The sequence below is a fragment of the Myxine glutinosa genome, chromosome 13 (assembly GCF_964187855.1).
Source record: "Myxine glutinosa chromosome 13, kmMyxGlut1.1, whole genome shotgun sequence".
Taxonomy (NCBI): Eukaryota; Metazoa; Chordata; class Myxini; order Myxiniformes; family Myxinidae; genus Myxine; species Myxine glutinosa.
The window spans coordinates 43,451,459-43,478,014 of record NC_136273.1 but is presented as its reverse complement, the minus strand read 5'-3'; the positions used below and the strand labels follow the sequence as shown (position 1 = coordinate 43,478,014).

Sequence of the window (26,556 nt, the reverse complement as noted above, 5' to 3'; positions counted from 1 at the left end):
TGCTTTGTTTGCCATGTCCTGTCCTGTCTCCTGATGTATCATTCACGGCTTTCTTTGGAGTTCGGGACACGCTGGACGAAATGCATTCCTTCAGAATCCACATGCTATCAATCATTTCCGTATTTGGGATAAGTTTTATGGTTCAGGCCTGTACCCTTAATTTTTTTCAATTTTTGTACACAAGATCGAGGCTCGTGAAAAAGCTAACATTAATCACACAAAAAGTCAAACCGACACATAAAACACAAAATAAGGTGAGCGGTAGACAAGATGGGGAGAGAGGGGGAAGGACACAAACACAACATTTGAGAGCAGGGACATCGGGAGAAATGTGGGAGGGGGAGGGCTTGGGGGGAGGTGGGAGAGGTGGGAGTGGTATAAAACATATGAACACTGCAAGGACTTCCAGGAAAGAAGTTGGTATTTCAAAAAAGTGGATCTGGGGTGAATTAGCGGGGGTAGAAAAGATCAAGGTTTTGGATGGGGGAAGATAAGAGATGGTGGTGAGAGGTACCCCACCCACCCTGTACCCACACTGGGTGTTTTGAACTCACGGTTTATATCGGATATATTGAAGTGACCAACATTGCAAGTACTAAGTGACTAAAAACTTCTGAAGTCGATCTTGTGCTCATTAAAGGACACATTCTGCTGTTTTGGATTATCAAATGTTTTTTTTCTGTGAGAATTTACAGATATTCAAGACAAGTTTTTATAATATTCACCAAATGCACAATTCGTATGTTCAGAGCAACACATTTGGATATCTGTATTTTGAAGATTTGTTTTAAATAAAGCTGTTTGCAAAAAAAACATTTGGGGTATTTTTAGTAATAATTATTTTGTCTCATTCCCAGTAGATTTTTCCTGAACTCCTTGTTTTGGAGAGGAATCATTGAAAACAGTGATCCTGGACGGAAGGTCCTCGATGGAAGGTCGTGACCCTGCGGGTGCATTCTTTAGTGGTCATGTTCAGTTTTCAAATTGTTCTTCCAAGAGGGAACTTCACGTGAATCTGCTCAAGCTGTGAAGGAATGAAAAGATGTGCCTTTGGGTCCATGGGAGAGCGACCGAGTGAATGACGGTCCCGTTTAGAGGTTCTCACGATCAGGTCTCCAAGACGATGTCACAGCGTCTCTTTCCAGCTCACTTTTCCAGTGCTCCAGCTGCCATCCAAAGCCCTTCCCTCGATCCTCACACGGAATCACTTCCAGCCCCCCAGCAAAGAAAAGGAAACCCCCTGCCCTCCTCTTGGGCGGCCTCCCGTCTGTGGCCCAAAAGAGCCCGTGGAGACGGATTCGGCGGTGTGCTGGAAAGCTTCCAACGGGCTTGGGAGTCGGGTGATCTGAACGCAGACAGGTCAGCTGTGCAGGGCCAGCGGTTGAGGATCACGGAGAATAAAGAAGAAAAGAACGACAAGACAACATCCGGGCAGAACCCGCTGTCCAGGCTCTCTCTCCTCCCCCTCTTGCTTTCCTTCTGTCCGTTCCTCTGTCCTCGTCCTCGTCCACCTCTCCCTCTCCTCTCTCCACGCTCCCTCTCCAACTCTTCCATGGCCGCCTGCTGAATTCTTGCTGGATCCTGTATATGTTCGGGACACTTTTGTCGCGACAACACCCAACACAGGGACCCCTTGGACGCTCTGGGAGTCATGTCTAACGGACCGATGCTGAGGATTCCCCGGAGCTGTTTACGAGCATGTTTGCTGCTTTCGCTTCTTTTCTCTACCTCATGGGCAGGTAAGGCAAAGCCTATGATGGTGCATTTGGTACTAACAATTGGTAAGATTTTTTTGTGTACCTGGTGCTTTTGATGTTTTCTGCATGTGATATGTAACGAGTGGATTTGGTGCGTTTTTCGCAGAGAACCCCCTCTACCCCAAGCCGTACAATCCTTGTTATATAATACTGCACTAAAACGCTGCAATGTGCAAACTGTCGGGAAAAGTTTCACTGACTTCAGTGTCATCAGGTTGCATGAATAATGCATTTTAACCAATGGATCAATTCACACTCGGATACACTTCCTTCCATTAACTTGTAGTTCTCCACGCTTCGATTCACCATCAAGTTCACCATCGATTCACCATAATAACTTCCACAAACTTTCAACTTTCACTCTCCCCTTTGCTCCCCTACTGTCACTTTCATCTTCACGTGTTTCATTAATTTCCATTTACCTCCACACACTCTCATGAACTTTAACTGATGCATGCTAACTGCAACAAACTTTTCCAAACTTTAATCCTTTAATTTCGAAATCAATTTTCTCGTGCTCTTGGCAAGGATACACTATAATAAAATATATTTTTGAATATTTATGTTTCAATATGTGGCTTGCTTCATCATTATTTCCTTATCCACATTTGCTGCGTGAAGCAAGGGCCCGGATATCCTTGACACGTTGCACAGTCCGAAGCATATTTAGGAGTCTGAATTTAATTAAAGGCGCACCCCCGGGTTCAGAGCCTACTTCAGCATTGATCCCAGCAGAGACTCTACTCCAGAGCCAGTAATTTAAGGCATGGATCCCAGTGCCAGGATCTCAGCACTTGGATTTCAGACACAATATTTAATTGCCTGAATTTCAGTTGTTGGATCTTGGCACCTGGATTTCAGTGCCTTGCAGGTGTCTTAGGCTGGATGTTAGCATCCGACTCTCAGAGGCTGCATCTTCAAGAGTACATCTCGGAGACCAGATCTCACAGTCCAGACCTCGGATCTCAGAATCCGAATCTCGGATTTCAGCGTCTGAATCTCAGATTGCACAATCCCGATCTCGGGGTCCTGATCTCGGGGTCCCGATATCGGAGACCGGATCTCAGATTTCAGCGTCTGAATCTCAGATTGCGCAATCCCGATCTCGGGGTCCTGATCTCGGGGTCCTGATCTCAGAGACCGGATCTCGGATTTCAGCATCTGAATCTTGGATTGCGCAATTCGGATCTTGGGGTTATGATCTCGGGGTCCTGATCTCAGGGTCCTGATCTCGGAGACTGGATCTCGGATTTCAGCGTCTGAATCTCAGATTGCGCAATTCGGATCTCGGGGTTCTGATCTCGGGGTTCTGATCTCGGGGTCCTGATCTCGGTGTCCTGATCTTGGAGTCCAGATCTCAGACCACAGCTCTAAATCACATAGCCTTGCCTCTGTCTCTGCAGGAGGCGCTGCACACACACTGTTACTCGTTCATTGCTCAATTAGTTTCATTTGCTCTGTGCTTGAATTGCCTTTCACTACGTGTCGCTTACCCTTGGTCCTTTTCCAAAGCACACTGAAGTGATTACAGCTGGATATTCAAAGGGAGGTTCTTTTAACGGGGTGCTCAAGGTGTGGTACTTATGACTGGGTGTGTCTAGCAGGTGCTTGCCCAGTGATATACCTCTAGCGTTGCTCTTCTCTTGGTGTGCTTCATATGGATAGTTGATTAAAGCATGCAGAGTGTTTTTTGACAAGTACTCAGGCAGATACTTACAATTGGGTACATGTAGGAGGGTACTTATAGTAGGATTTGAGACAGAAATATGTGAAGTTAAGAACTAAGGATTGTGGAGGATTGGGGAGGAACAAGAGTTGAAAAGTGGGGCAGGCGTTGGAAGAGACATATCTGCATATAAAAGGGAATTCATGACCTTGCCAATGAAAAGAGAGGCTTGAAGTTTTTGGTGATAAAGTGTTGTACAGAAAAACATGAAACATGAGACGAGAACCGCTGTAGGACAAGGCATAGAAAAATGTACCAAGGAGAACAAAAGCCTTGTAGGATTTGTAAATGTATCCCATGCATGGGTCCATTTGGCAGTCTATATATCTGTCGCGTGGCGGTTACCGCACAACAGAGGGTTCAAGCGTCACACCTGGAATCATCTGTGTTTGGCACTCCTTGTACTGGGAAGTCGTGGGATTCTGGGAAGAAGAAAGAAAAGTGTTTTTAGGGCGACAAATGGCGTTTGAAGGAAATAGCAGCAGATTTAGGGGTGACATGAACCTTTCAGGTAACATGAGCGTTTTTTGCGGAGAAGCAACTTTTCAGCCTGGTGGAGATATGAGCGCCGCTCTAGTTTGGTATGTGAGTGGCACGTTGAATGGAAGACCTGCACATTCAGGTGCACACATGCTGCTGCTCATTCACTGGAATAACAGAAGTGTTTTGAGTACATCAGAGGTTGTTTTAGGGGCCGACTGGTGATTCTCTTTGAGAAACATTTCCAGGGGGAGCAGTTACATGTTTTCAGCTTACATATGTTTTCTGACAAAAGTATTCCTATCTACAGGAATGATTTCAAAACTTAAACAAGTCAGGAGACGACGATGGTTCACGAGCGAGCGGTATTCAATGACAAAGGTCAAAACCGACATTGAAAATATATAAATAGGAATGTATTATCTGTTATGAGACTAGTTAGCTAGACAATACCGAAAATTCGGTTCGATTCCAACAACTTGGAAAATTTGACCTTTGTGACCTTGAAATGTCAAAACGAAGGTTACTGACCTTGAAATGAGATAGAAAATAATGTATAATCAGTTATGAGGTTAGTTAGCTACACAATACCGAAAATTCGGTTCGATTCCGACAACTTTGAAAATTTGACCTTTGTGACCTTCAAAGGTCAAAGATTCTGAAATTTGTTGGAAAACTTGTATTTCATGATGTATGTGATAATATAAGACCATGTACGACATCTCACCCTATCAGGAAGCGAACAATGTAATAAAACCATCAAAAATCGACTTTTCTAAATTTCGTGACCTTGTGACCTTGACCTTGGGGCGAAAATGAAAAACCGAGCTCCGTGGGGCTAGACACATGACATTGGCCTAACCAAATACCGAAACCCCTGTCAGATTCCACCAACTACGTCGGAGAAGATGTAGCTTGAACTCGATGACCCCCTAAAAAGACATCTTTTTCGGGCGTCGCTCCGCCCACAATGGGTGCAATACGCCCACTCTACGCAGGACACAACTAGATCATGATATCAACCTCCCACCCAAGTTTCATCAAGATCGGATGATATCGGGTAGTTATGCTGTGGACAGACAGACAGACAGACAGACACACACCCATGACGAATATAGTGGTCACTCTGTTTGATAACTCGTGAACCAATTAGTGGATATTAAAACAGGGAGAGATTAAAATGTTATTTCATTACATACCAAGAATTCTCCTTTCTTTACTATCATGCCCTCCAATCCCCGTTTAACATTATTAGCTTTTCTTCCCTATATACCCAAACTACCTTCACCTCCATTTTTTTCTCACTCAAATATATCGATGGCGTGTTTCCGTCCACTTTTCTCGTTCACTCAATTAATACCGTACTTTGTGTGCTCGAGAGTCGATAAGATCAATTGTCCAATTCAATCTGATCCATGTGGGGTGTTCAGAATGAGATACTCAAATAGTCAAATTATATTTATTTTCAATTCATAAGTAGAGATGATTAATAAGAATAAGACATTTTCCCAAAGTCAATATATACTGTTATCCCGGATTTATATGATAAGGTGTTTCAAATTGTCCGTCCTTCGGATGGTGGTTAAGCTGATTGTCCCATCTGCTCACATTTACTCGTGGACCTTCAAGATCCCACAACGTCTCTCATGAGAGCAGGGCATTGTGGGGCACTCTGCTAAAATTTCAGCCATGAATAAGGGGCTGAGAAAGGCAATGTCAATCCACTCGGTGTATCCTCTACCAAGAGACTACTTTGATAGATATCATATATGTAGGAGGTATCCAGATATTACATTTTAGCCTCGTACATCGAATTGCCGTTCAAAAAATAACAATAAATAAAGAAGGGGCTTGGGAAGGGCATCAAGGAAGTGAAGTGAAGTGAAGGGGAGAAAGGAAACAAAAAAAATTGGAAGAGCTGGGGGTTAGGAAAGGCCGGGAGTGCGTGGAGGGCGGGGAGAGAAGAGAGAACGGAGGTAAGGTCGGAAACCGGAAATGCTCTCAATGTGGTTTTTTTCTTGTTTATTCTGGAGTCGGGGGGAATAGGGTGATGCTAATGTGATGCGAACCCCGTAATATTGTTGCTGTGACAAGACATCTTACATTGAGACGTCTTCTTCCCCTCCACTGCTCGGCTCTAAGGGACAAAATGATTGGTGCCTGCAACATAACGGCTCAATTACCCAAAATGAAGTTCCGCTCAAACATGTGCACAACATGGACACATCCGGCACTCAAGTGTAAAGCTTTCATGTTTGCACGTGTTGGGAACTATTTCTTTGAGGAAACCTATTTTCCAACATGTGTGTTCCACAAGGCCTGACTATATCTGCTTCCAATACTGCAACTACTGCACATGTCCTTACTTTGGCTCTTTACGAGAGCCAAGTATTGCGACACCAACGAGGCATTTTTTAACGGAATATGCAGCCATGGACAAACTATTGTTCTGCTATCAGATCCATATTATACTAAAATTATATAATGCTTGTTGTCGGTGTCATTCCATTATTGAGATGATTTGCGGAAATATGTGTTTCCACTGCACAATATGTCCACCACATACACCTATAATTTTCGGATAATGATTAATATTTTGCCTTAATAATAAAATGCCATAATATTTTGTCCAAGTACTGCTAAACAGAAGTTTTTTGAAAATACCAATAAGGCGATTTATGTTCCACAGTGCTCAAGCATGTAATTCAATTTAAATAAAATCAACATTTTGAAGGTTGCAGAAAATATTTTTCGGAAGTTTACCACCATTGATGCAGCGTCTTTTACACCACCTTATTTGACATATTACATTAGTTATTCCTGCCTGTTGTATGTGTCACTTATAAAGTCCTTAAAAACAGTAAGCGTCATGTTTGGAATGAATTTCAATATTTTTTGACTGCCAGACAGGCAGACAAAGTAAAATAAAATAAAAATCACACATGTGTCCAATAATAGCGCATTTTTAATATGAAAAAGGGAAAGCCTAGAAACGAACAAAACCCTTCAGTATTACCCTTTATAACCTATTAATCAATGCCTTCAGAAAGTATTCACACCCCTTGAATTTTTCACATCTTATTGTGTTACAGCCTGAATTTAAAAATTATATTATCTGGATCCAGATTTTCACCAAAATCTAATGTATTCGGCCTTGTCAGACACCAAACATGTCCACCAAATTTCGTCTGAATCTGTCCACAACCTTTTGAGATATCCTGCTCACGGCCAAACAAAAAGGCAGACAGAGAGACAGACAGACAGGGGTGAAAACATAACTTCCTTCAACTTTTGATGTTGGAGGTAATAATACGTAGCTGGCTTTAAATTGTCATGTGCAACTTTTCCTCATTAGTCGTCATATGGTAAGCACAATGGGTCAGTACAGGTACAGACTAGGAATAGCCTTTTAATAAGGGAATTTGGATTATGTTCTTGATATAACATAGGGGTGGGGGTGAAAGGTCAAAGGTAGTAAAGTCCTTTGTATAACCCTTTATAGTCTTTATAGTCAAAGGTAGTAAAGTCTAGTCTTGACCCGTCCTCGGACTATCACCAGTCTGCATAGCTGACACCTGGTGCTTTTCCAGGTAGCAAATGACCAGGAACCAACTCTGGCTCGATGCCCTGTGTGTGGTTACCCTAGCTAAATTCAAAATGGCTGCCCTAATCCACAGGGGCACTGCATCAACAGCTTAATTATGTAAGGCCTGCCATGAGTTTAGGTATTTTCTAAATACATTTCAAAGTCTTCTGACAAGGGCCAAATATTCCATCACGAGATGGTTCCTGCTTTCTTAACTTTGATCTCATAGTGCAGCTTGCACATAAACCACGTGTTTCAGCCAGCCAGCAATACAGTTTCACATGGATTATGAGGACATTCATAGACCAAGGATGAGCACAAATAGGGTACTTGCTGAAGTACCCATCGTTGCCTGGGGAAATTTAATGAAATATGTGCATAAATATTTCCTGCATACCAAATGGGGGAATGTTAGCCTTATGATTTCATATGAATTACCAATCTTGGGCGTTTCAAAATGCACTTGTGCCACTTTCCCTTCTTTTAAATTCTTGTCATTAATTTAAAAAATTTAATACAACAAATCACGACAACCACAACATAAGATCTTCACAAAACATGTCACTCGATCGCTTCGGGATCAAGAACCAAGGCAGTAAACTTCGGGAACCAAGGCAGTATAAAAGCATCATACTCACTCAAGGCCTGAAAACGGAGGTGTTATAATAAACCTGTGTAAAGCAATCTTTTTAATAAGAGGCACACAGTAAACACGTTAATTCAATTTATGTTGACAACAAATCACTATTTACAACCTCAACATACTATCTTCACAATACAAATTATTTGATTGTTCCCGGGAAAAAACTAGGCAGTGTAGGCAACCCACCCAGGCAGCACAAGACTTCATCGAGGATTAATGCCAATTATCTGCTTTGCCTGGGGTCAATTTTTTAAAATCCAAACATAGACCTCACCTTCCTTTGGCCATGCAAAGCTTAATTGCACTGGTCCTGGAGGGTCCGAATGCATAAGCCAACAAACATGAAAAATCACTCATGGAGTGACAATTGGCAAAAGAGAACAAAGCAGAATGGCACTCAGTAGAGCATTCTTTTGACCTCACAAATAATTGATGGTTGAATCCTGTGACCTTATATGCAAATCGCCTTCAAATTTTAAGTTAACCGGATGAAAATTGACAATTTTAGAAATTTGGCCTATGTTGACCTCACAAATAGTTGGCGGTTGGTTTCAGTAAGCCGACATGCAAATCCTATTCAGATTTCAAGTCAATCGGATGAAAATTGAGGATTTTAGAAATTTGGGAATAGTGGTTGACCTTAGGCCTATGTTGACCTTTTGGCCTATGTTGATCTCAAAAATAGTTGTTGGTTGAATTCAGTTAGCTGATATGAAAATCCGATTCAAATTTCAAGTCAATCGGATGAAAATGGAGGATTTTAGAAATTTGAAAAAAAGTGGTTGACCTTTGGCCTATGTTGATCTTGTGACCCAAGTTGACCTCAAAAATAGTTGGTGGTTGAATTCAGTTAGCTGATATGTAAATCCTATTCAAATATTCAAGTCAATCGGATGAAAATTGAGGATTTTAGAAATTTGAAAGAAAGTGGTTGACCTTTGGCCTATGTTGACCTTTTGACCATTTGACTTCAAAAATATATAGGATATTGTCGGACCACGAACTCCACCATTTGGTGAAGATCGGTTTAAAATTGTGGCCTGTAGGCAAGTATAAGTGAGCGGATCAACATTGTTGTCAAAATTTTTTTTTGCCAAGTAATAAATCATTAATAACATGCAGAACAGACACACTCACTTCCATTCACAGATGTTGAGATTTGAACCGAGGCTCCTCGCATTGTACCGATGTGGCGATGGTAATTGTCGATGCATCATGCCGATGACCTTGGGGTTCCGATGATAATTGGTAACAGGCCAACCCTATTACTTTTTCCTTGATATTATTTTACTTATTGTGCATCAGAAATAGCTCCAGAAGCCATTTAAGAGCATTCGAGGAGGTTTATCCCCCCCACCCCCCACCCCCTAATTTGGCTACGTGTTATTGGGTACATTAAGGTATTACATTCCTGGTACATCCATTAAATTCAAACAAAAATCTATTTGATTTTCTCCCTCTTTGAACTCATTCCCTGTACTTTCTCCACCCAACAGGTATATAAAGGTAATATTAGCCACCATTTAACTTCGTCCGAAACGGGTGCTTATGGATTGGGTCTCGTCCGCCTGTCTGTCCGTCCGCCTGTCTATCTGTCTGTCTGCAACCATATATGTCAGAGATGTATGGACCGATTTTGTTCATACTTGGCACAAAGACAATACATGACGGTATATATATATATACCGTCATGTATATAATTTTGTATATAATTATATATATACCTCAGAGCTGTCACTGCATTTTATTTCACGATGCAATCAAAGATGGCCGACTGGTGGCCATTTTAGTTGAAAAAAAAACCCGATGTTGAACGCGTCCTCAACAATTTCTCAGACATGCATTTACTGATTTTGTTCAAATTTGGCACACAGATAATAAATGATGGCATACATACATACGCCATTTTTTTTCGAGATCAGATCTAAGATGGCCAACTGGTGGCCATTCTGTTATTAAAACGAGTCCCCAACCATTTCTCACTATGCATGGACTGATCTTGTTAAAACTTGGCACAGAAACAACACATGAGATTATACATACGCAGAAGATTTTGTTTTGTTATCAAACCAAAGATGGCCGTCTGACGGCCTTTAACTCAGTACAGCAAAATTACTAAAACCACGGGGGCCATGACATTTTATATATTTACCCTCACAGAAGGAGATGGTATTGCATTTGGGTCCGTTTGTTACATGCCGGAATAGATTCCGGCAAGTATGTTGGTTGTTTGGTTTGTCTGTCTGTCTGTCTGTTTGTGCGCAGTACTATGTCTACATTGTTGCACATAGCATCGCCATACCTTACACGCATATTTACCTTGCCCTGGAATAGACTGTGCCCAATTTTTATCTCTCTAGGCCCAAGGTCAAGCTCAAGGTCACCCAAAACGTGAAAATCGTTAGATTTTAATCTTACAGCCGCCATGTTGGTGCTCGCCGTCACTGCGATGCGAAGCGAAACACGCCTCAGAGCTGTGACATTCACAATCGCTATGTCGTATGTACTCACGATACGTGTTTCCTTCATTGTAAAAGCTACCAAGTCAACAGTTAAAAGGATTTTGAGCCGATAGGTGTTACGGCCTTGGTAAGATCGATGGAGACAGCGATCTGTTAGCTTATACACTGCCCAAAAAGCTATGTGGAATTCTCTCATGTAGAGATTAAACCCACATCGTTTGAACTTTGGCCGAGGTCATTATTTACTTTTAATGAGATTTATATACGAATCAAAAAGAAGATAATTGGTTTTGGGTCGTCCTTTCCACATATCTCATGGGATTGTGAGTTGGAGAGATGGCCGTGATGGCGGGGAGTGGTTGGCAAATCCCCCCCAAAAAAGTACATTCCGGCAAGTCCTCGGTCTCTGACCGATTTTTCATCTGTTTGTTTGTTTGTGTGTTTTTTGTCCGCACATAATAAATATGATTTTCTCGGCAACCGTTGGTCCAATTGACAGGAAATTTCCACCATAGGTGCAACTCCACCTGTATAATTTTTAAATAATTATGATGTCATAGGTCACGTGGTTCGGCCGCCATCTTGGAAAAACCGAAAAACTTTGCACCTCCATATCTCCGAAAGCGCTGAATAGAAAAAATTGAGACATGGCTCATTTCAAAGAACTCTCCATGGGGAATAAAATATGTAAATGATGATGTCATTGGTGCCTCCATTATGATGTTATAATTCGACAAGGACAAAACTGCATCGATCAAGATGAAATTTCTTGAGCGTCATCTTGGGATAAATTGGTGGAGAAAAAAAATAATAATAATGACGTCATCGGTCACATGGTTCGACCGCCATATTTGTTTTTAACACAAAAACCTTAAAACCACTAAAAATCATCCTGGCAAGGGTCTGCAATCTCTGATTGCTCTTTCTTGTTTTCCACTTATTTTACACGTTGTGATGCACTGTTTAATGAATGCATTGAGGGCTGGCAGGATGGCCGAGAGGACGGTACGCCTGTAAGCTGTCTATCCTGGGTTACGACCCAGGTATAAACTGTCATCCTGGTGTTTCACAGGCAGGGTGTTTATAATAATTGTGTGTGCCGTCACTCGGTGGGACGTTAAATTGGTATCCCATATCCCCGCATTCGTTGGTATACACGATAACGATCTCTTTCAGGAAGAGGAGGCAAGCTATTACCGGCATCCTGAACAACAACAACAAAATAAAAAATACAAATTGCTGCTCTGACTTCCTTTGTCGGAGTGGCGACCCGACCGTGATTGTACCCTCAGCCAAGAAATAATTGGCTGTTTCGGCAGAACCGACGCTCTGTATAGAGCATTAGAGCATGGTATGTGATGACGTCATTGAGCATAATTGGTCATTTGGTTTAAGTTTAAATCCTCATTTGTATTGTCACCAGCCTCGGTGGTGTCATTGATAGATGGTCCGCTCTGAGTCTGGGAGGTCGGTGATGTCGAGATGACTTTAATAAATGGTACGTGCTGCTTCCTTGCTTGATGTTCAGCATTTAAAAGGATAGAGCACGGACAAATAGTCATGGGTTGGTAATCACAGCCCAGGCTTTGATGGCCTTCATGGCCTCATCCCACATCAAAAGATCCTTGGAATGGAACATATTATTACCTTTGCCACCGAACATGGATGGAGGTTGTTTTCAATCATGTCTATGTTTGTGAACAGGATATCTTAAAACGTTGTGGATGGTTCCGGACAAAATTTGGTGGACAGGTTCGGATGGAGTATGACAAGGAAGAATTGCTGAGATTTTGGTGAAGATGCGAATCTAGATACTAGAATTTTTAAAGTGATTCTTCACCATTGGGAGATAGGGCCAAAAACGATACATAACAGGATATCTCAAAAAGTTGTGGATGGATTCGGACGAAACATGGTGGGCAGGTTGTGTGTGTGACAAGGACCAATCGATTCGATTTTGGTGAAGATCCGGATCCAGATCTGACCTATTAGTGGATACAAAACGTAAACTGTTCAACCTGGTGGAGTTATGCTCTCCAGCGAGTGAGGTGCCGTTCTAGTTTTAAAATGTGCCTGTAATTGCATTTTTCGTTATTTGTCCTTTTGAGCCTGCCCCAGGGGGAGGAGCCAAAAATAGCACTGCTCTTGCATGTTCATACCATGTGACGATCTTAACTTTACCAAGTTTGGTGAATTTCTGCACAACTGTTCAGGTGGAGATAGCGAGACGGTTAGACATACGGACAGACCTGATCATAATACCCACACACATACACACACACAAATATTGGGTCACCCGATCATGATCGGGTTATTTAGTCTCATAAATCTATATATATAAAACATCTATATATATAAAACACAGTTTGTGTGTGTGTGTGTGTGTGTGTGTGTGTGTGTGTGTGTGTGTGTGTGTGTGTGTGTGTAATGTTACCGATAGACTCCTAAACGGAGAGGCTCACGTACTTGATATTTGGCATAGACATGGCCATTGAGCCTGGGAAGAACATGGCCGGCCTAAAAAAATTTATTTCATAATATTTTTTTACCATATTTTTACCTCAGCACATTTCAGTGAGGAATATTATACACAGAATCTGAGCCGGTGGCAGAGCAGTGCGCTGATTTGCTCAGAGCGATCACGTGATGTTCCAACCTTGCCGCCACAATCTCACAGTTACGCCTTCGCACGTATTTCAGAGCGAAAAGCGATTGCGTTTTTTCACATTTCAGCGAGGAACATTGGCAGTCATACCACATAGGTTTTTTTTTCTTTCATCTTTAGATCCATATTTTTTGCCATAACGTAGCGCATTATGGCTTGCTCGAGCACGAGTTAGCCAATCACCTGGGAGCATGAGGCCACGTTGGCCACGCCCACGACACGACGCAGAGTTGCAATCTTGACGAAGACTGACTGTGATAAAGGCAATGGCACCGAAGAAAAGAAATTTGCCGCGTTCAACCTCCCGAGCAAGGAAAATCGCTGATCGGAGACTCCATGAAACCGATGAAGATACTTTTCACCATCGACAAGCCAATCAAGAACGTGTCTCTAGATTCAGACAGCAAGAGACAGAAGATGAGAGAACGGCACGTCTAAACGTCAATCAACAACGTCTGGCGAGGGCCAAACAGCGAGAGACAGAAGATGAGACAAATGTATTTCAAACAAACTGTATTTCCCATCTACACGGCCATGTATTCCTATTAACGTTATGTAAAGTTGTCCTATTAACGTTGTTCTAAATCCCCACCCCCCCCCCCCAAAAAACAAAAAAACAAAACCAAAAACATTTATTTTCTTTTCTCCACGTGTACTGTTGTCTCATCCTGTATTTTCTGTCCAGGTGTGCTGTTCGCCCCACCCCCATTATCTCCTTGCCATCCACCGTTTGCCCTGTTCACGTGACTCGTGGTGGTCCCTCTCGGCTCTCCCCCCGTTGGTATTTTTGTGCATATAAGATTGTTCATAGTTCTGTTTAAATATTTTTAAATATGTTTAACCTTTCCCCTTCTGTTTTTTATTCAGTGGTATATTACAACACGCTGTTTTTCTTCCTATTTAAAAGGCTTTTCTCAATTTCCTCTCCAACTCATTCCACTTCAAAAAAAAGAAATTCAATATCTTATACGTCTCCCTCACTACATGGTCTAAATTCACATTCATTCCATCCCTCCTCCATCATCCTGAACCGGATTGCTAACTTGAAAATCACAACAAACCCAATTTGTTATCAATGTTCGTCTTTCATTAATCATCCACTTTCTAAACTCCCCTCTTGCCCCTCCCATCCAAATCCCCCCCCTTGCACCTACACTCCGAAACTTCCCCCTTGCCCCTCCACTCTTAAACTCCCCCCTTGCCCCTCCACTCCTGAACTCCCCCCTTGCCCTTCCCCTCCTAAACTTCCCCTTTGCCCCTCCCCTCCTAATCCCCCCCCTTGCCCCTCCACTCCTGATCTCCCCCCTTTCCCCTTCCCTCCAAAACTCCCCCCTTGCCCCTCCCCTCCTAAACTCCCCCCTCACTCCTGCCCTTCAAAACTCCCCCCCAATCCCTCCCATTCAATTCTCCCCCCATACCATTCCTCTCCAATTCTCTCTCCTCCCCCCTCCTCCTCCAAGCTGCCTCCTCCCCACTTCGTCTCCCTTCTATCTCATACCTCCACCCCCCCAAACCTTCTACTTTCCTCTGCCCCCCCTCAAACAACCCCTCACTGTGCCGCATCCCTTCACCAGCAAACCTTTCATCCTCCTCATCCTTCCCTTTCTTGGAACTCTTCTGCAACATCTGAAACACTATCAACTGCTCTCCCTACCTCCCCCTCTCATCCTTCATCTTACCCTACTCCTCCCCTCCCCTGTCCTGTACCCGATGCTCCCCCTCTCTCTTCATTAACGGTATGGACCTCAAACATCCGGGGCCTTCGCTCAAACCTGACTGATCTCTCCATACAGGTTGCTTCTGACAATCCAGACTTGATCTGCTTAACAGAGACTTTCCTCCTTCAAGATGTCTCTGATTCCTTAATATCTCTTCCTGGTTACTCCCTCCTCCGGTATGATAGACCTGAGCCTCGGCCTGGTGGTGGGGTGGCTATCTTTGTCAAAAACTCTCTTCCTCACTCTCCTTGCACTGCTCTCTTTCCTCCTCACCCGCAGGAGTACCTCTGGTTACGGCTTCCTCTCCGCTCCCACCTTTTGTTCATATGTGTTCTGTACCGTCCCCCAAACAGTGATGACTCCATCTACATTTCAATGTCTGACAACATGGACCAACTTCTATCCACTCATCCCAACTCTCTCTTCCTCATATGTGGTGACTTCAACTGTCATCATGCCACCTGGTTGGGTGTGGGTTCCTCTCTCACTAGTCATGGCACCTCAGCAAAGGACTTCTGTGACTCACTGGGATTGACACAATCTGTCAATTTCCCGACCCGGATCTCAGCCAATGGAGTATCTTCTCTTCTAGACTTGGTTATGACAAACTTCCCTGCTAATGTCTGCTGCTCTTCTTCTGCTCCAATCGGTTCTTCTGATCATGTGCTTGTCAAAGTGGACATCTCTCTGGCCATTCTCAGAGAGCCTCCTCAGCGTCGACGAGTCTGGCATTTCACTCAGGCCGACTGGGACGGTCTTCAAGCAGCCATCAATCGTCTGGATTGGTCTCCCATCTCCACTGCCTCTGACATCAATTCTTCCTGGGAATTCTTCCAAAGCAAACTGATCTCTCTCATGCACAGATTTATCCCATCTCGCCTTCAATTGTCTTACCCTTCCTCCCGTCCATGGTACACTGAATCTTGTGGTGAGGCAGTTGCCCTGAAACAACTTGCCTTTGCCTCTTGGAAGGCTAATCCAACTGAAGGAAATCTCAGTTCCTTCCACCAAGCTCGGAACAAGTGTGTGTCTACCCTCAGGAGTGCCAGGAAGCACTATCTCTCCTCACTCAAGAATGAACTCTCAAACCTGTCTCCTTCCTCCAAATCCTGGTGGCGTCTGGTCAAATCCGTTTCTGGTGTTTGTTCCCCCTCCATCCCCTCCCTTACCTCAAATGGCCACACAGTTGACATCGCACGTGACAAAGCCGAATGCCTCAACTCTGTGTTCGCCTCGAAATCCTTAGTCCCAAACCCATCTCTCTCTGTTCCCACCTTTCCCAGTCGAACCCAACTGCTCCTGGACTCTGTGTCCTTCTCTCCTGACAAGGTGGAGGAGTTTTTGTCAAACCTCGACTCTGATTCTGCAACTGGACCAGACGGCATCAGCCCACGGGTCTTAAAATCCTGCTCTGCCGCTCTATCTCACCCTCTCTCTGTTCTTTTCACCCTATCTTTTGCTCAAGGTCATCTGCCAGCATCCTGGAAATCAGCTAACATTACCGCTTTACACAAAAAAGGTGCAAAAACAGATCCTTGCAACTACAGACCAATCAGCCTGCTCCCAATTATCAGCAAAGTCATGGAATCCATCATTGCTTCGGATATGAAATCTTTCCTCTTCTCCAATGGCTTGATCTCTGATCATCAATTTGGTTTCAGACCAGGTCACTCTACTCTGGACATGCTGCTTCTGCTGTCTCAACAATGGATGGAGGTCCTCAATGCCAAACAGGAAATCAGAGCTGTCTCCCTTGACATATCAAGGGCCTTTGATACGGTCTGGCACCCAGCTCTGCTCACCAAACTCTCCTCCTATGGTATCCATGGAAATCTCCATGCATGGCTTGCGGACTTCCTCTCTGGTCGTAGTCAACGTGTGGCCCTGAATGGATTTCTCTCATCTCCCCTTCCTGTTCAGGCTGGAGTTCCCCAAGGAAGTGTGCTGGGCCCTGTGCTTTTTCTGGTCTTTATCAATGATCTCTCTGACTCTCTGGAAAATCCTCTCTATCTCTTTGCTGATGACTCCACTCTCTGCCGCTCCATTCCTCTTCCCTCAGATCGGCAGTCTGCAGCCTCCTCACTCTCTGAAGACCTGGACAAAATCACAGACTGGTCAAACAAGTGGAACATGTCTTTCAATCCTGCCAAATCTCACTCTCTTACTATGTCTCTCCGAAAAGATCGACTGGACAACCCTCCCATCTACTTTCTCAACAATCCTCTCCAAGAAGTTCTGTCACTCAAGCTTTTGGGTCTCACTATCTGCCATGATCTTTCTTGGGAAAACCACATTTCCAAGCTGGCCTCCAAAGCCAGTCGCCGACTGGGCATCCTCCGTCGTGCGAAGTCCTTCCTCGGCACACCTGAGCTCCTCACCACTTACAAGGCTTTCATCCGCAGCTCAATGGAATACTGTTCTCCCCTATGGGCTGGTGCTCCTGCCTCACACCTGGCTCGGCTTCACGCTGTTGAATCCAAAGCTTTCAAAATCATTGGAATCTCCCGCGATGAAGCTATCTCTGAGGGCCTTTCACTCACTCACCGCAGGCAGGTAGGTGGTCTTTCTGTCTTCTACCGACTCCTCTCCGGCCTTGCTCCCCCAGCTCTCTCTGTGCTCGGTCCCCCAAATATTCCTACAGGTCGCACAAGATCTGCCAGCAACCCTCTGATGGTTAAACTGCCGAAATCTCGGCTCTCTGCTCACCTTCACTCTTTCATTCCTCTTTTCTCCCGCCTGTGGAACAAACTCCCACACTCCCTTCAATCCCTCTCCTCCCTCCAGGTCTTTAAAACAGCTGTTCACCACCATCTCTTATCTTCCCCCATCCATAACCTTGATCTTTTCTACCCCCACTAATTCACCCCAGATCCACCTTGTTTGAAATTCCAACTTATTTCCTGGAAATCCTGGCAGTGTCCATATGTTTATACCTCTCCCACCCCCCCCCCCCTTCACATGCCTCCCCCCCTTCACATGCCTCCCCCCCTTCACATGCCTCCCCCCCAAAGCCCTCTCCCTCCCACAGATCTCTCGATGTCTCCATGTCTCTCGGTCCCTGCTCTCAAATGTTGTGTTTGTGTCCTTCCCCCTCTCTCCCCATCTTGTCTACCGCTCCCGATGTTATTTGTTTTATGTGTCTGTTTGTCTTTCTGTGTGATTAATGTTCGCTCTTTCACGAGCCTCGATCTTGTATACAAAAAAAAAAAAAAAAAAAAAAAAAAAAAGCACATAAATTGTGTGGATTACATCATTTGTGGATGTGATCAATTGCCAGTAACCATCTATATCCCTCCCCTCCCCTTCCCTCCCCTCCCCTTCCCTCCTCCCCCCCTCCCTTTCCCCCTACCCCTCCCTTTCCCCCTACCCCTTCCCCCCTCCCTTTCCCCCCTCCCCCTCCCCTTCCCCCTCCCACCTCCCCCTCCCCTCACCCCTCTTCTCCCCTCCCCCTCACCCCTCTCCTCCCCCCCGTTCCCCTCCCCTCCCCTTCCCCCTCCCCTCCCCCGCCTGGCAATGCCGGGTATAGTCAGGTTCACTATGTTAACAAATATAATTTCGTTCAAAATTTTGGGATGAGCAAACCCATACATTTTTGGAATCATCAGAGCATGGAGAATCCGAAAATCAATGTTGGCATTTGCACAGACACCTGCATGGCCGCCATTTTGGATTTTCAAAATGGCCGCCATAAAATACATATTTTGCGCTATCTCGGCTTCTAGTCAACCTAGAGACTTAATTAAATATGCTAATCCTATGTTTTCTGGGTTAAGGAATCCAATAAAGGCCTCAAAATAGTGCTCAGGATTATAGAAAAGCAACAAACAAAGGTAATTGAAAAGCATTGTCTTTATATTTGTGATATAACTGTATTACATAATACATGATATTGCAAGTCCTTTGAAGTTATAGGTATGGGTTTATAAAGCAAGAAAGCAGCCTTGTTAGTATCAGATTGAACTATAAGTCCTATACACAGGATCTACGAGGTCTATACCGTTCAGGAATATGCTTTTACAGATCTTCATCACTGTCCTGAGGGTCATTTTCGCAAAGGTATCTACGCAAATGTAAACATTAATTTTTGGATTCCTCATGCTCTGAGTATTCCAGAAATGTATAGTTTTGCTAATCTACCAAAATTTTGAACGAAAAAACATAGTTGAACCTGACTAGTACTTCTGCTAGTCATAATAATCCACTGGCTGAGGGGGTCCCCGTGTGCATGAGATGTGCCCTAAGTTACTGTTCATAATATTGAAGTAGACCATGAGACATATCAAAAAAGTTTGGGTAGACTTTTGGTAACCCGGCAGTAACCGAGGAAATGACGTCATTAGCCACGCCCTTTGCCGCTCTATTGATACCATCATTTAGGGGTAGGGGAAACATAAATCGCAATAACTTTGGAGGTATAAATCACAGAACTACAAAATACCCATTAAAATGTTTGTATTTAAGTACTCTATTCATTACAATAATCATTATGCAAATTAATATGTTAATGAGGTCACCAGAGGTCAAAAGGTCACAAAACCCGAGTACAAGTGAAAATTTCACACTGCTCCAAAAAAATACCCACCAAGTTATGGATTTACTCACTTTTACATTTATGATGCATGGAACGTTTAGAATAGATGCTACTGATTACTTTGATATGCATTTGGGGCCTTTAATGCCTAATTGTATTACATAACATCAACTGAAAATTGCCGTAAATTTAAAAGGCAGATTTTTTTGCAGTCCATAAGAATAATAGCATGTTCTGCATACGAGTACCTTCTTTAGCAATTTGAGAATGTATTCAGAGTTATGTTTTGTGAAAAGTTCCCTTATGCTCTTCAGTCCATTGTATTAACCCTCATAAATTAATAGACAGGCTATTAACCCTCATTATTAACATAATATTAATAAAAACACCTCACCACCACGAAATTAAAAACACCTCACAGTCATAATACACGTAATAAAAACACCTCACCACCACGAAATTAAAAACACCTCACAGTCATAATACACGTAATAAAAACACCTCACCACCACGAAATTAAAAACACCTCACAGTCATAATACACGTAATAAAAACACCTCACCACCACGAAATTAAAAACACCTCACACCCATAAAACACGTAATAAAAACACCTCACCACCACGAAATTAAAAACGCCTCACCACCACGAAATTAAAAACACCTCACAGCCACGAAATTAAAAACACCTCAGTCATAATACACGTAATAAAAACACCTCACCACCACGAAATTAAAAACACCTCACAGCCACGAAATTAAAAACACCTCACAGTCATAATACACGTAATAAAAACACCTCACCACCACGAAATTAAAAACACCTCACACCCATAAAACACGTAATAAAAACACCTCACCACCACGAAATTAAAAACGCCTCACCACCACGAAATTAAAAACACCTCACAGCCACGAAATTAAAAACACCTCACAGTCATAATACACGTAATAAAAACACCTCACCACCACGAAATTAAAAACACCTCACAGTCATAATACACGTAATAAAAACACCTCACCACCACGAAATTAAAAACGCCTCACCACCACGAAATTAAAAACACCTCACCACCACGAAATTAAAAACGCCTCACCACCACGAAATTAAAAACACCTCACAGTCATAATACACGTAATAAAAACACCTCACCACCACGAAATTAAAAACGCCTCACCACCACGAAATTAAAAACACCTCACCACCACGAAATTAAAAACGCCTCACCACCACGAAATTAAAAACACCTCACAGTCATAATACACGTAATAAAAACACCTCACCACCACGAAATTAAAAACACCTCACACCCATAAAACACGTAATAAAAACACCTCACCACCACGAAATTAAAAACGCCTCACCACCACGAAATTAAAAACACCTCACACCCATAAAACACGTAATAAAAACACCTCACCACCACGAAATTAAAAACGCCTCACCACCACGAAATTAAAAACACCTCACACCCACGAAATTAAAAACACCTCACAGTCATAATACACGTAATAAAAACACCTCACCACCACGAAATTAAAAACGCCTCACCACCACGAAATTAAAAACACCTCACCACCACGAAATTAAAAACGCCTCACCACCACGAAATTAAAAACACCTCACACCCATAAAACACGTAATAAAAACACCTCACCACCACGAAATTAAAAACACCTCACCACCACGAAATTAAAAACGCCTCACCACCACGAAATTAAAAACACCTCACACCCATAAAACACGTAATAAAAACACCTCACCACCACGAAATTAAAAACGCCTCACCACCACGAAATTAAAAACACCTCACAGCCACGAAATTAAAAGCACCTCACAGTCATAATACACGTAATAAAAACACCTCACCACCACGAAATTAAAAACGCCTCACCACCACGAAATTAAAAACACCTCACACCCATAAAACACGTAATAAAAACACCTCACCACCACGAAATTAAAAACACCTCACCACCACGAAATTAAAAACGCCTCACCACCACGAAATTAAAAACACCTCACACCCATAAAACACGTAATAAAAACACCTCACCACCACGAAATTAAAAATGCCTCACCACCACGAAATTAAAAACACCTCACAGCCACGAAATTAAAAACACCTCACAGTCATAATACACGTAATAAAAACACCTCACCACTGCGAAATTAAAAACGCCTCACCACCACGAAATTAAAAACACCTCACACCCATAAAACACGTAATAAAAACACCTCACCACCACGAAATTAAAAACACCTCACAGTCATAATACACGTAATAAAAACACCTCACCACCACGAAATTAAAAACGCCTCACCACCACGAAATTAAAAACACCTCACACCCATAAAACACGTAATAAAAACACCTCACCACCACGAAATTAAAAACGCCTCACCACCACGAAATTAAAAACACCTCACAGCCACGAAATTAAAAACACCTCACAGTCATAATACACGTAATAAAAACACCTCACCACCACGAAATTAAAAACGCCTCACCACCACGAAATTAAAAACACCTCACCACCACGAAATTAAAAACGCCTCACCACCACGAAATTAAAAACACCTCACACCCATAAAACACGTAATAAAAACACCTCACCACCACGAAATTAAAAACACCTCACCACCACGAAATTAAAAACGCCTCACCACCACGAAATTAAAAACACCTCACACCCATAAAACACGTAATAAAAACACCTCACCACCACGAAATTAAAAACGCCTCACCACCACGAAATTAAAAACACCTCACAGCCACGAAATTAAAAACACCTCACAGTCATAATACACGTAATAAAAACACCTCACCACCACGAAATTAAAAACGCCTCACCACCACGAAATTAAAAACACCTCACACCCATAAAACACGTAATAAAAACACCTCACCACCACGAAATTAAAAACACCTCACAGTCATAATACACGTAATAAAAACACCTCACCACCACGAAATTAAAAACGCCTCACCACCACGAAATTAAAAACACCTCACAGTCATAATACACGTAATAAAAACACCTCACCACCACGAAATTAAAAACACCTCACAGTCATAATACACGTAATAAAAACACCTCACCACCACGAAATTAAAAACACCTCACAGCCACGAAATTAAAAACGCCTCACCACCACGAAATGAAAAACGCCTCACCACCACGAAATTAAAAACACCTCACAGCCACGAAATTGAAAACACCTCACACCCATAAAACACGTAATAAAAACACCTCACCACCACGAAATTAAAAACACCTCACCACCACGAAATTGAAAACACCTCACACCCATAAAACACGTAATAAAAACACCTCACCACCACGAAATTAAAAACGCCTCACCACCACGAAATTAAAAACACCTCACAGCCACGAAATTAAAAACGCCTCACCACCACGAAATTAAAAACACCTCACAGCCACGAAATTAAAAACACCTCACAACCACGAAATTAAAAACGCCTCACCACCACAAAATTAAAAACGCCTCACCACCACGAAATTAAAAACACCTCACAGCCACGAAATTAAAAACACCTCACCACCACGAAATTAAAAACACCTCACCACCACGAAATTAAAAACGCCTCACCACCACGAAATTAAAAACACCTCACCACCACGAAATTAAAAACGCCTCACCACCACGAAATTAAAAACACCTCACAGCCACGAAATTAAAAACACCTCACCACCACGAAATTAAAAACACCTCACAGCCACGAAATTAAAAACACCTCACCACCACGAAATTAAAAACACCTCACCACCACGAAATTAAAAACACCTCACAGTCATAAAACACGTAATAAAAACACCTCACCACCACGAAATTAAAAACGCCTCACCACCACGAAATTAAAAACACCTCACAGCCACGAAATTAAAAACACCTCACCACCACGAAATTACAAAACACCTCACCACCACGAAATTGAAAACACCTCACAGCCATAAAACACGTAATAAAAACATCTCACAACCACGAAATTGAAAACACTTCACCACCACGAAATTGAAAACACTTCACCACCACGAAATTAAAAACACCTCACAGCCACGAAATTAAAAACACCTCACCACCACGAAATTACAAAACACCTCACCACCACGAAATTGAAAACACCTCACAGCCATAAAACACGTAATAAAAACATCTCACCACCACGAAATTAGAAACGCCTCACCACCACGAAATTGAAAACACTTCACCACCACGAAATTGAAAACACTTCACCACCACGAAATTAAAAACACCTCACAGCCACGAAATTAAAAACACCTCACCACCACGAAATTACAAAACACCTCACCACCACGAAATTGAAAACACCTCACAGCCATAAAACACGTAATAAAAACATCTCACCACCACGAAATTAAAAACGCCTCACCACCACGAAATTGAAAACACTTCACCACCACGAAATTGAAAACACCTCACCACCACGAAATTGAAAACACTTCACCACCACGAAATTGAAAACACCTCACCACCACGAAATTACAAAACACCTCACCACCACGAAATTGAAAACACCTCACAGCCATAAAACACGTAATAAAAACATCTCACCACCACGAAATTAAAAACGCCTCACCACCACGAAATTGAAAACACTTCACCACCACGAAATTGAAAACACCTCACCACCACGAAATTGAAAACACTTCACCACCACGAAATTAAAAACACCTCACCACCACGAAATTGAAAACACCTCACAGCCACGAAATTAAAAACACCTCACAGCCATAAAACACGTAATAAAAACACCTCACCACCACGAAATTAAAAACACCTTACCACCACAAAATTTAAAGCACCTCACAGCCATAAAACACGTAATAAAAACACCTCATCACCACTAAATTAAAAACACCTCACCACCACGAAATTAAAAACACCTCACAACAACGAAATTTGAAAAACATCACAGCCATAAAACACGTAATAAAAACACCTCACCACCACGAAATTAAAAACACCTCACCACCACGAAATTAAAAACACCTCACAGTCATAATACACGTAATAAAAACACCTCACCACTGCGAAATTAAAAACGCCTCACCACCACGAAATTAAAAACACCTCACACCCATAAAACACGTAATAAAAACACCTCACCACCACGAAATTAAAAACACCTCACAGTCATAATACACGTAATAAAAACACCTCACCACCACGAAATTAAAAACGCCTCACCACCACGAAATTAAAAACACCTCACACCCATAAAACACGTAATAAAAACACCTCACCACCACGAAATTAAAAACGCCTCACCACCACGAAATTAAAAACACCTCACAGCCACGAAATTAAAAACACCTCACAGTCATAATACACGTAATAAAAACACCTCACCACCACGAAATTAAAAACGCCTCACCACCACGAAATTAAAAACACCTCACCACCACGAAATTAAAAACGCCTCACCACCACGAAATTAAAAACACCTCACACCCATAAAACACGTAATAAAAACACCTCACCACCACGAAATTAAAAACACCTCACCACCACGAAATTAAAAACGCCTCACCACCACGAAATTAAAAACACCTCACACCCATAAAACACGTAATAAAAACACCTCACCACCACGAAATTAAAAACGCCTCACCACCACGAAATTAAAAACGCCTCACCGCCACGAAATTAAAAACACCTCACAGCCACGAAATTAAAAACACCTCACAGTCATAATACACGTAATAAAAACACCTCACCACCACGAAATTAAAAACGCCTCACCACCACGAAATTAAAAACACCTCACACCCATAAAACACGTAATAAAAACACCGCACCACCACGAAATTAAAAACACCTCACAGTCATAATACACGTAATAAAAACACCTCACCACCACGAAATTAAAAACGCCTCACCACCACGAAATTAAAAACACCTCACAGTCATAATACACGTAATAAAAACACCTCACCACCACGAAATTAAAAACACCTCACAGTCATAATACACGTAATAAAAACACCTCACCACCACGAAATTAAAAACACCTCACAGCCACGAAATTAAAAACGCCTCACCACCACGAAATGAAAAACGCCTCACCACCACGAAATTAAAAACACCTCACAGCCACGAAATTGAAAACACCTCACACCCATAAAACACGTAATAAAAACACCTCACCACCACGAAATTAAAAACACCTCACCACCACGAAATTGAAAACACCTCACACCCATAAAACACGTAATAAAAACACCTCACCACCACGAAATTAAAAACGCCTCACCACCACGAAATTAAAAACACCTCACAGCCACGAAATTAAAAACGCCTCACCACCACGAAATTAAAAACACCTCACAGCCACGAAATTAAAAACACCTCACAACCACGAAATTAAAAACGCCTCACCACCACGAAATTAAAAACGCCTCACCACCACGAAATTAAAAACACCTCACAGCCACGAAATTAAAAACACCTCACCACCACGAAATTAAAAACACCTCACCACCACGAAATTAAAAACGCCTCACCACCACGAAATTAAAAACACCTCACCACCACGAAATTAAAAACGCCTCACCACCACGAAATTAAAAACACCTCACAGCCACGAAATTAAAAACACCTCACCACCACGAAATTAAAAACACCTCACAGCCACGAAATTAAAAACACCTCACCACCACGAAATTAAAAACACCTCACCACCACGAAATTAAAAACACCTCACAGTCATAAAACACGTAATAAAAACACCTCACCACCACGAAATTAAAAACGCCTCACCACCACGAAATTAAAAACACCTCACAGCCACGAAATTAAAAACACCTCACCACCACGAAATTACAAAACACCTCACCACCACGAAATTGAAAACACCTCACAGCCATAAAACACGTAATAAAAACATCTCACAACCACGAAATTGAAAACACTTCACCACCACGAAATTGAAAACACTTCA

At 42.5% G+C, this 26,556-nt stretch overlaps 1 protein-coding gene across 1 annotated transcript in view; it reads left to right on the top strand.

Moving 5' to 3' along the window:
* The first annotated feature begins 1,507 nt into the window (after window positions 1-1,507).
* Window positions 1,508-26,556, top strand: part of COL5A1 (collagen type V alpha 1 chain) — a 505,662-nt gene continuing 480,613 nt past the window's right edge. Inside the window, exon 1 of the mRNA XM_068102230.2 lies at window positions 1,508-1,739. Coding sequence (XP_067958331.1) covers window positions 1,652-1,739 — 88 coding nt within the window. The 5' untranslated portion in view covers window positions 1,508-1,651. The remainder of the gene's footprint in view (window positions 1,740-26,556) is intronic.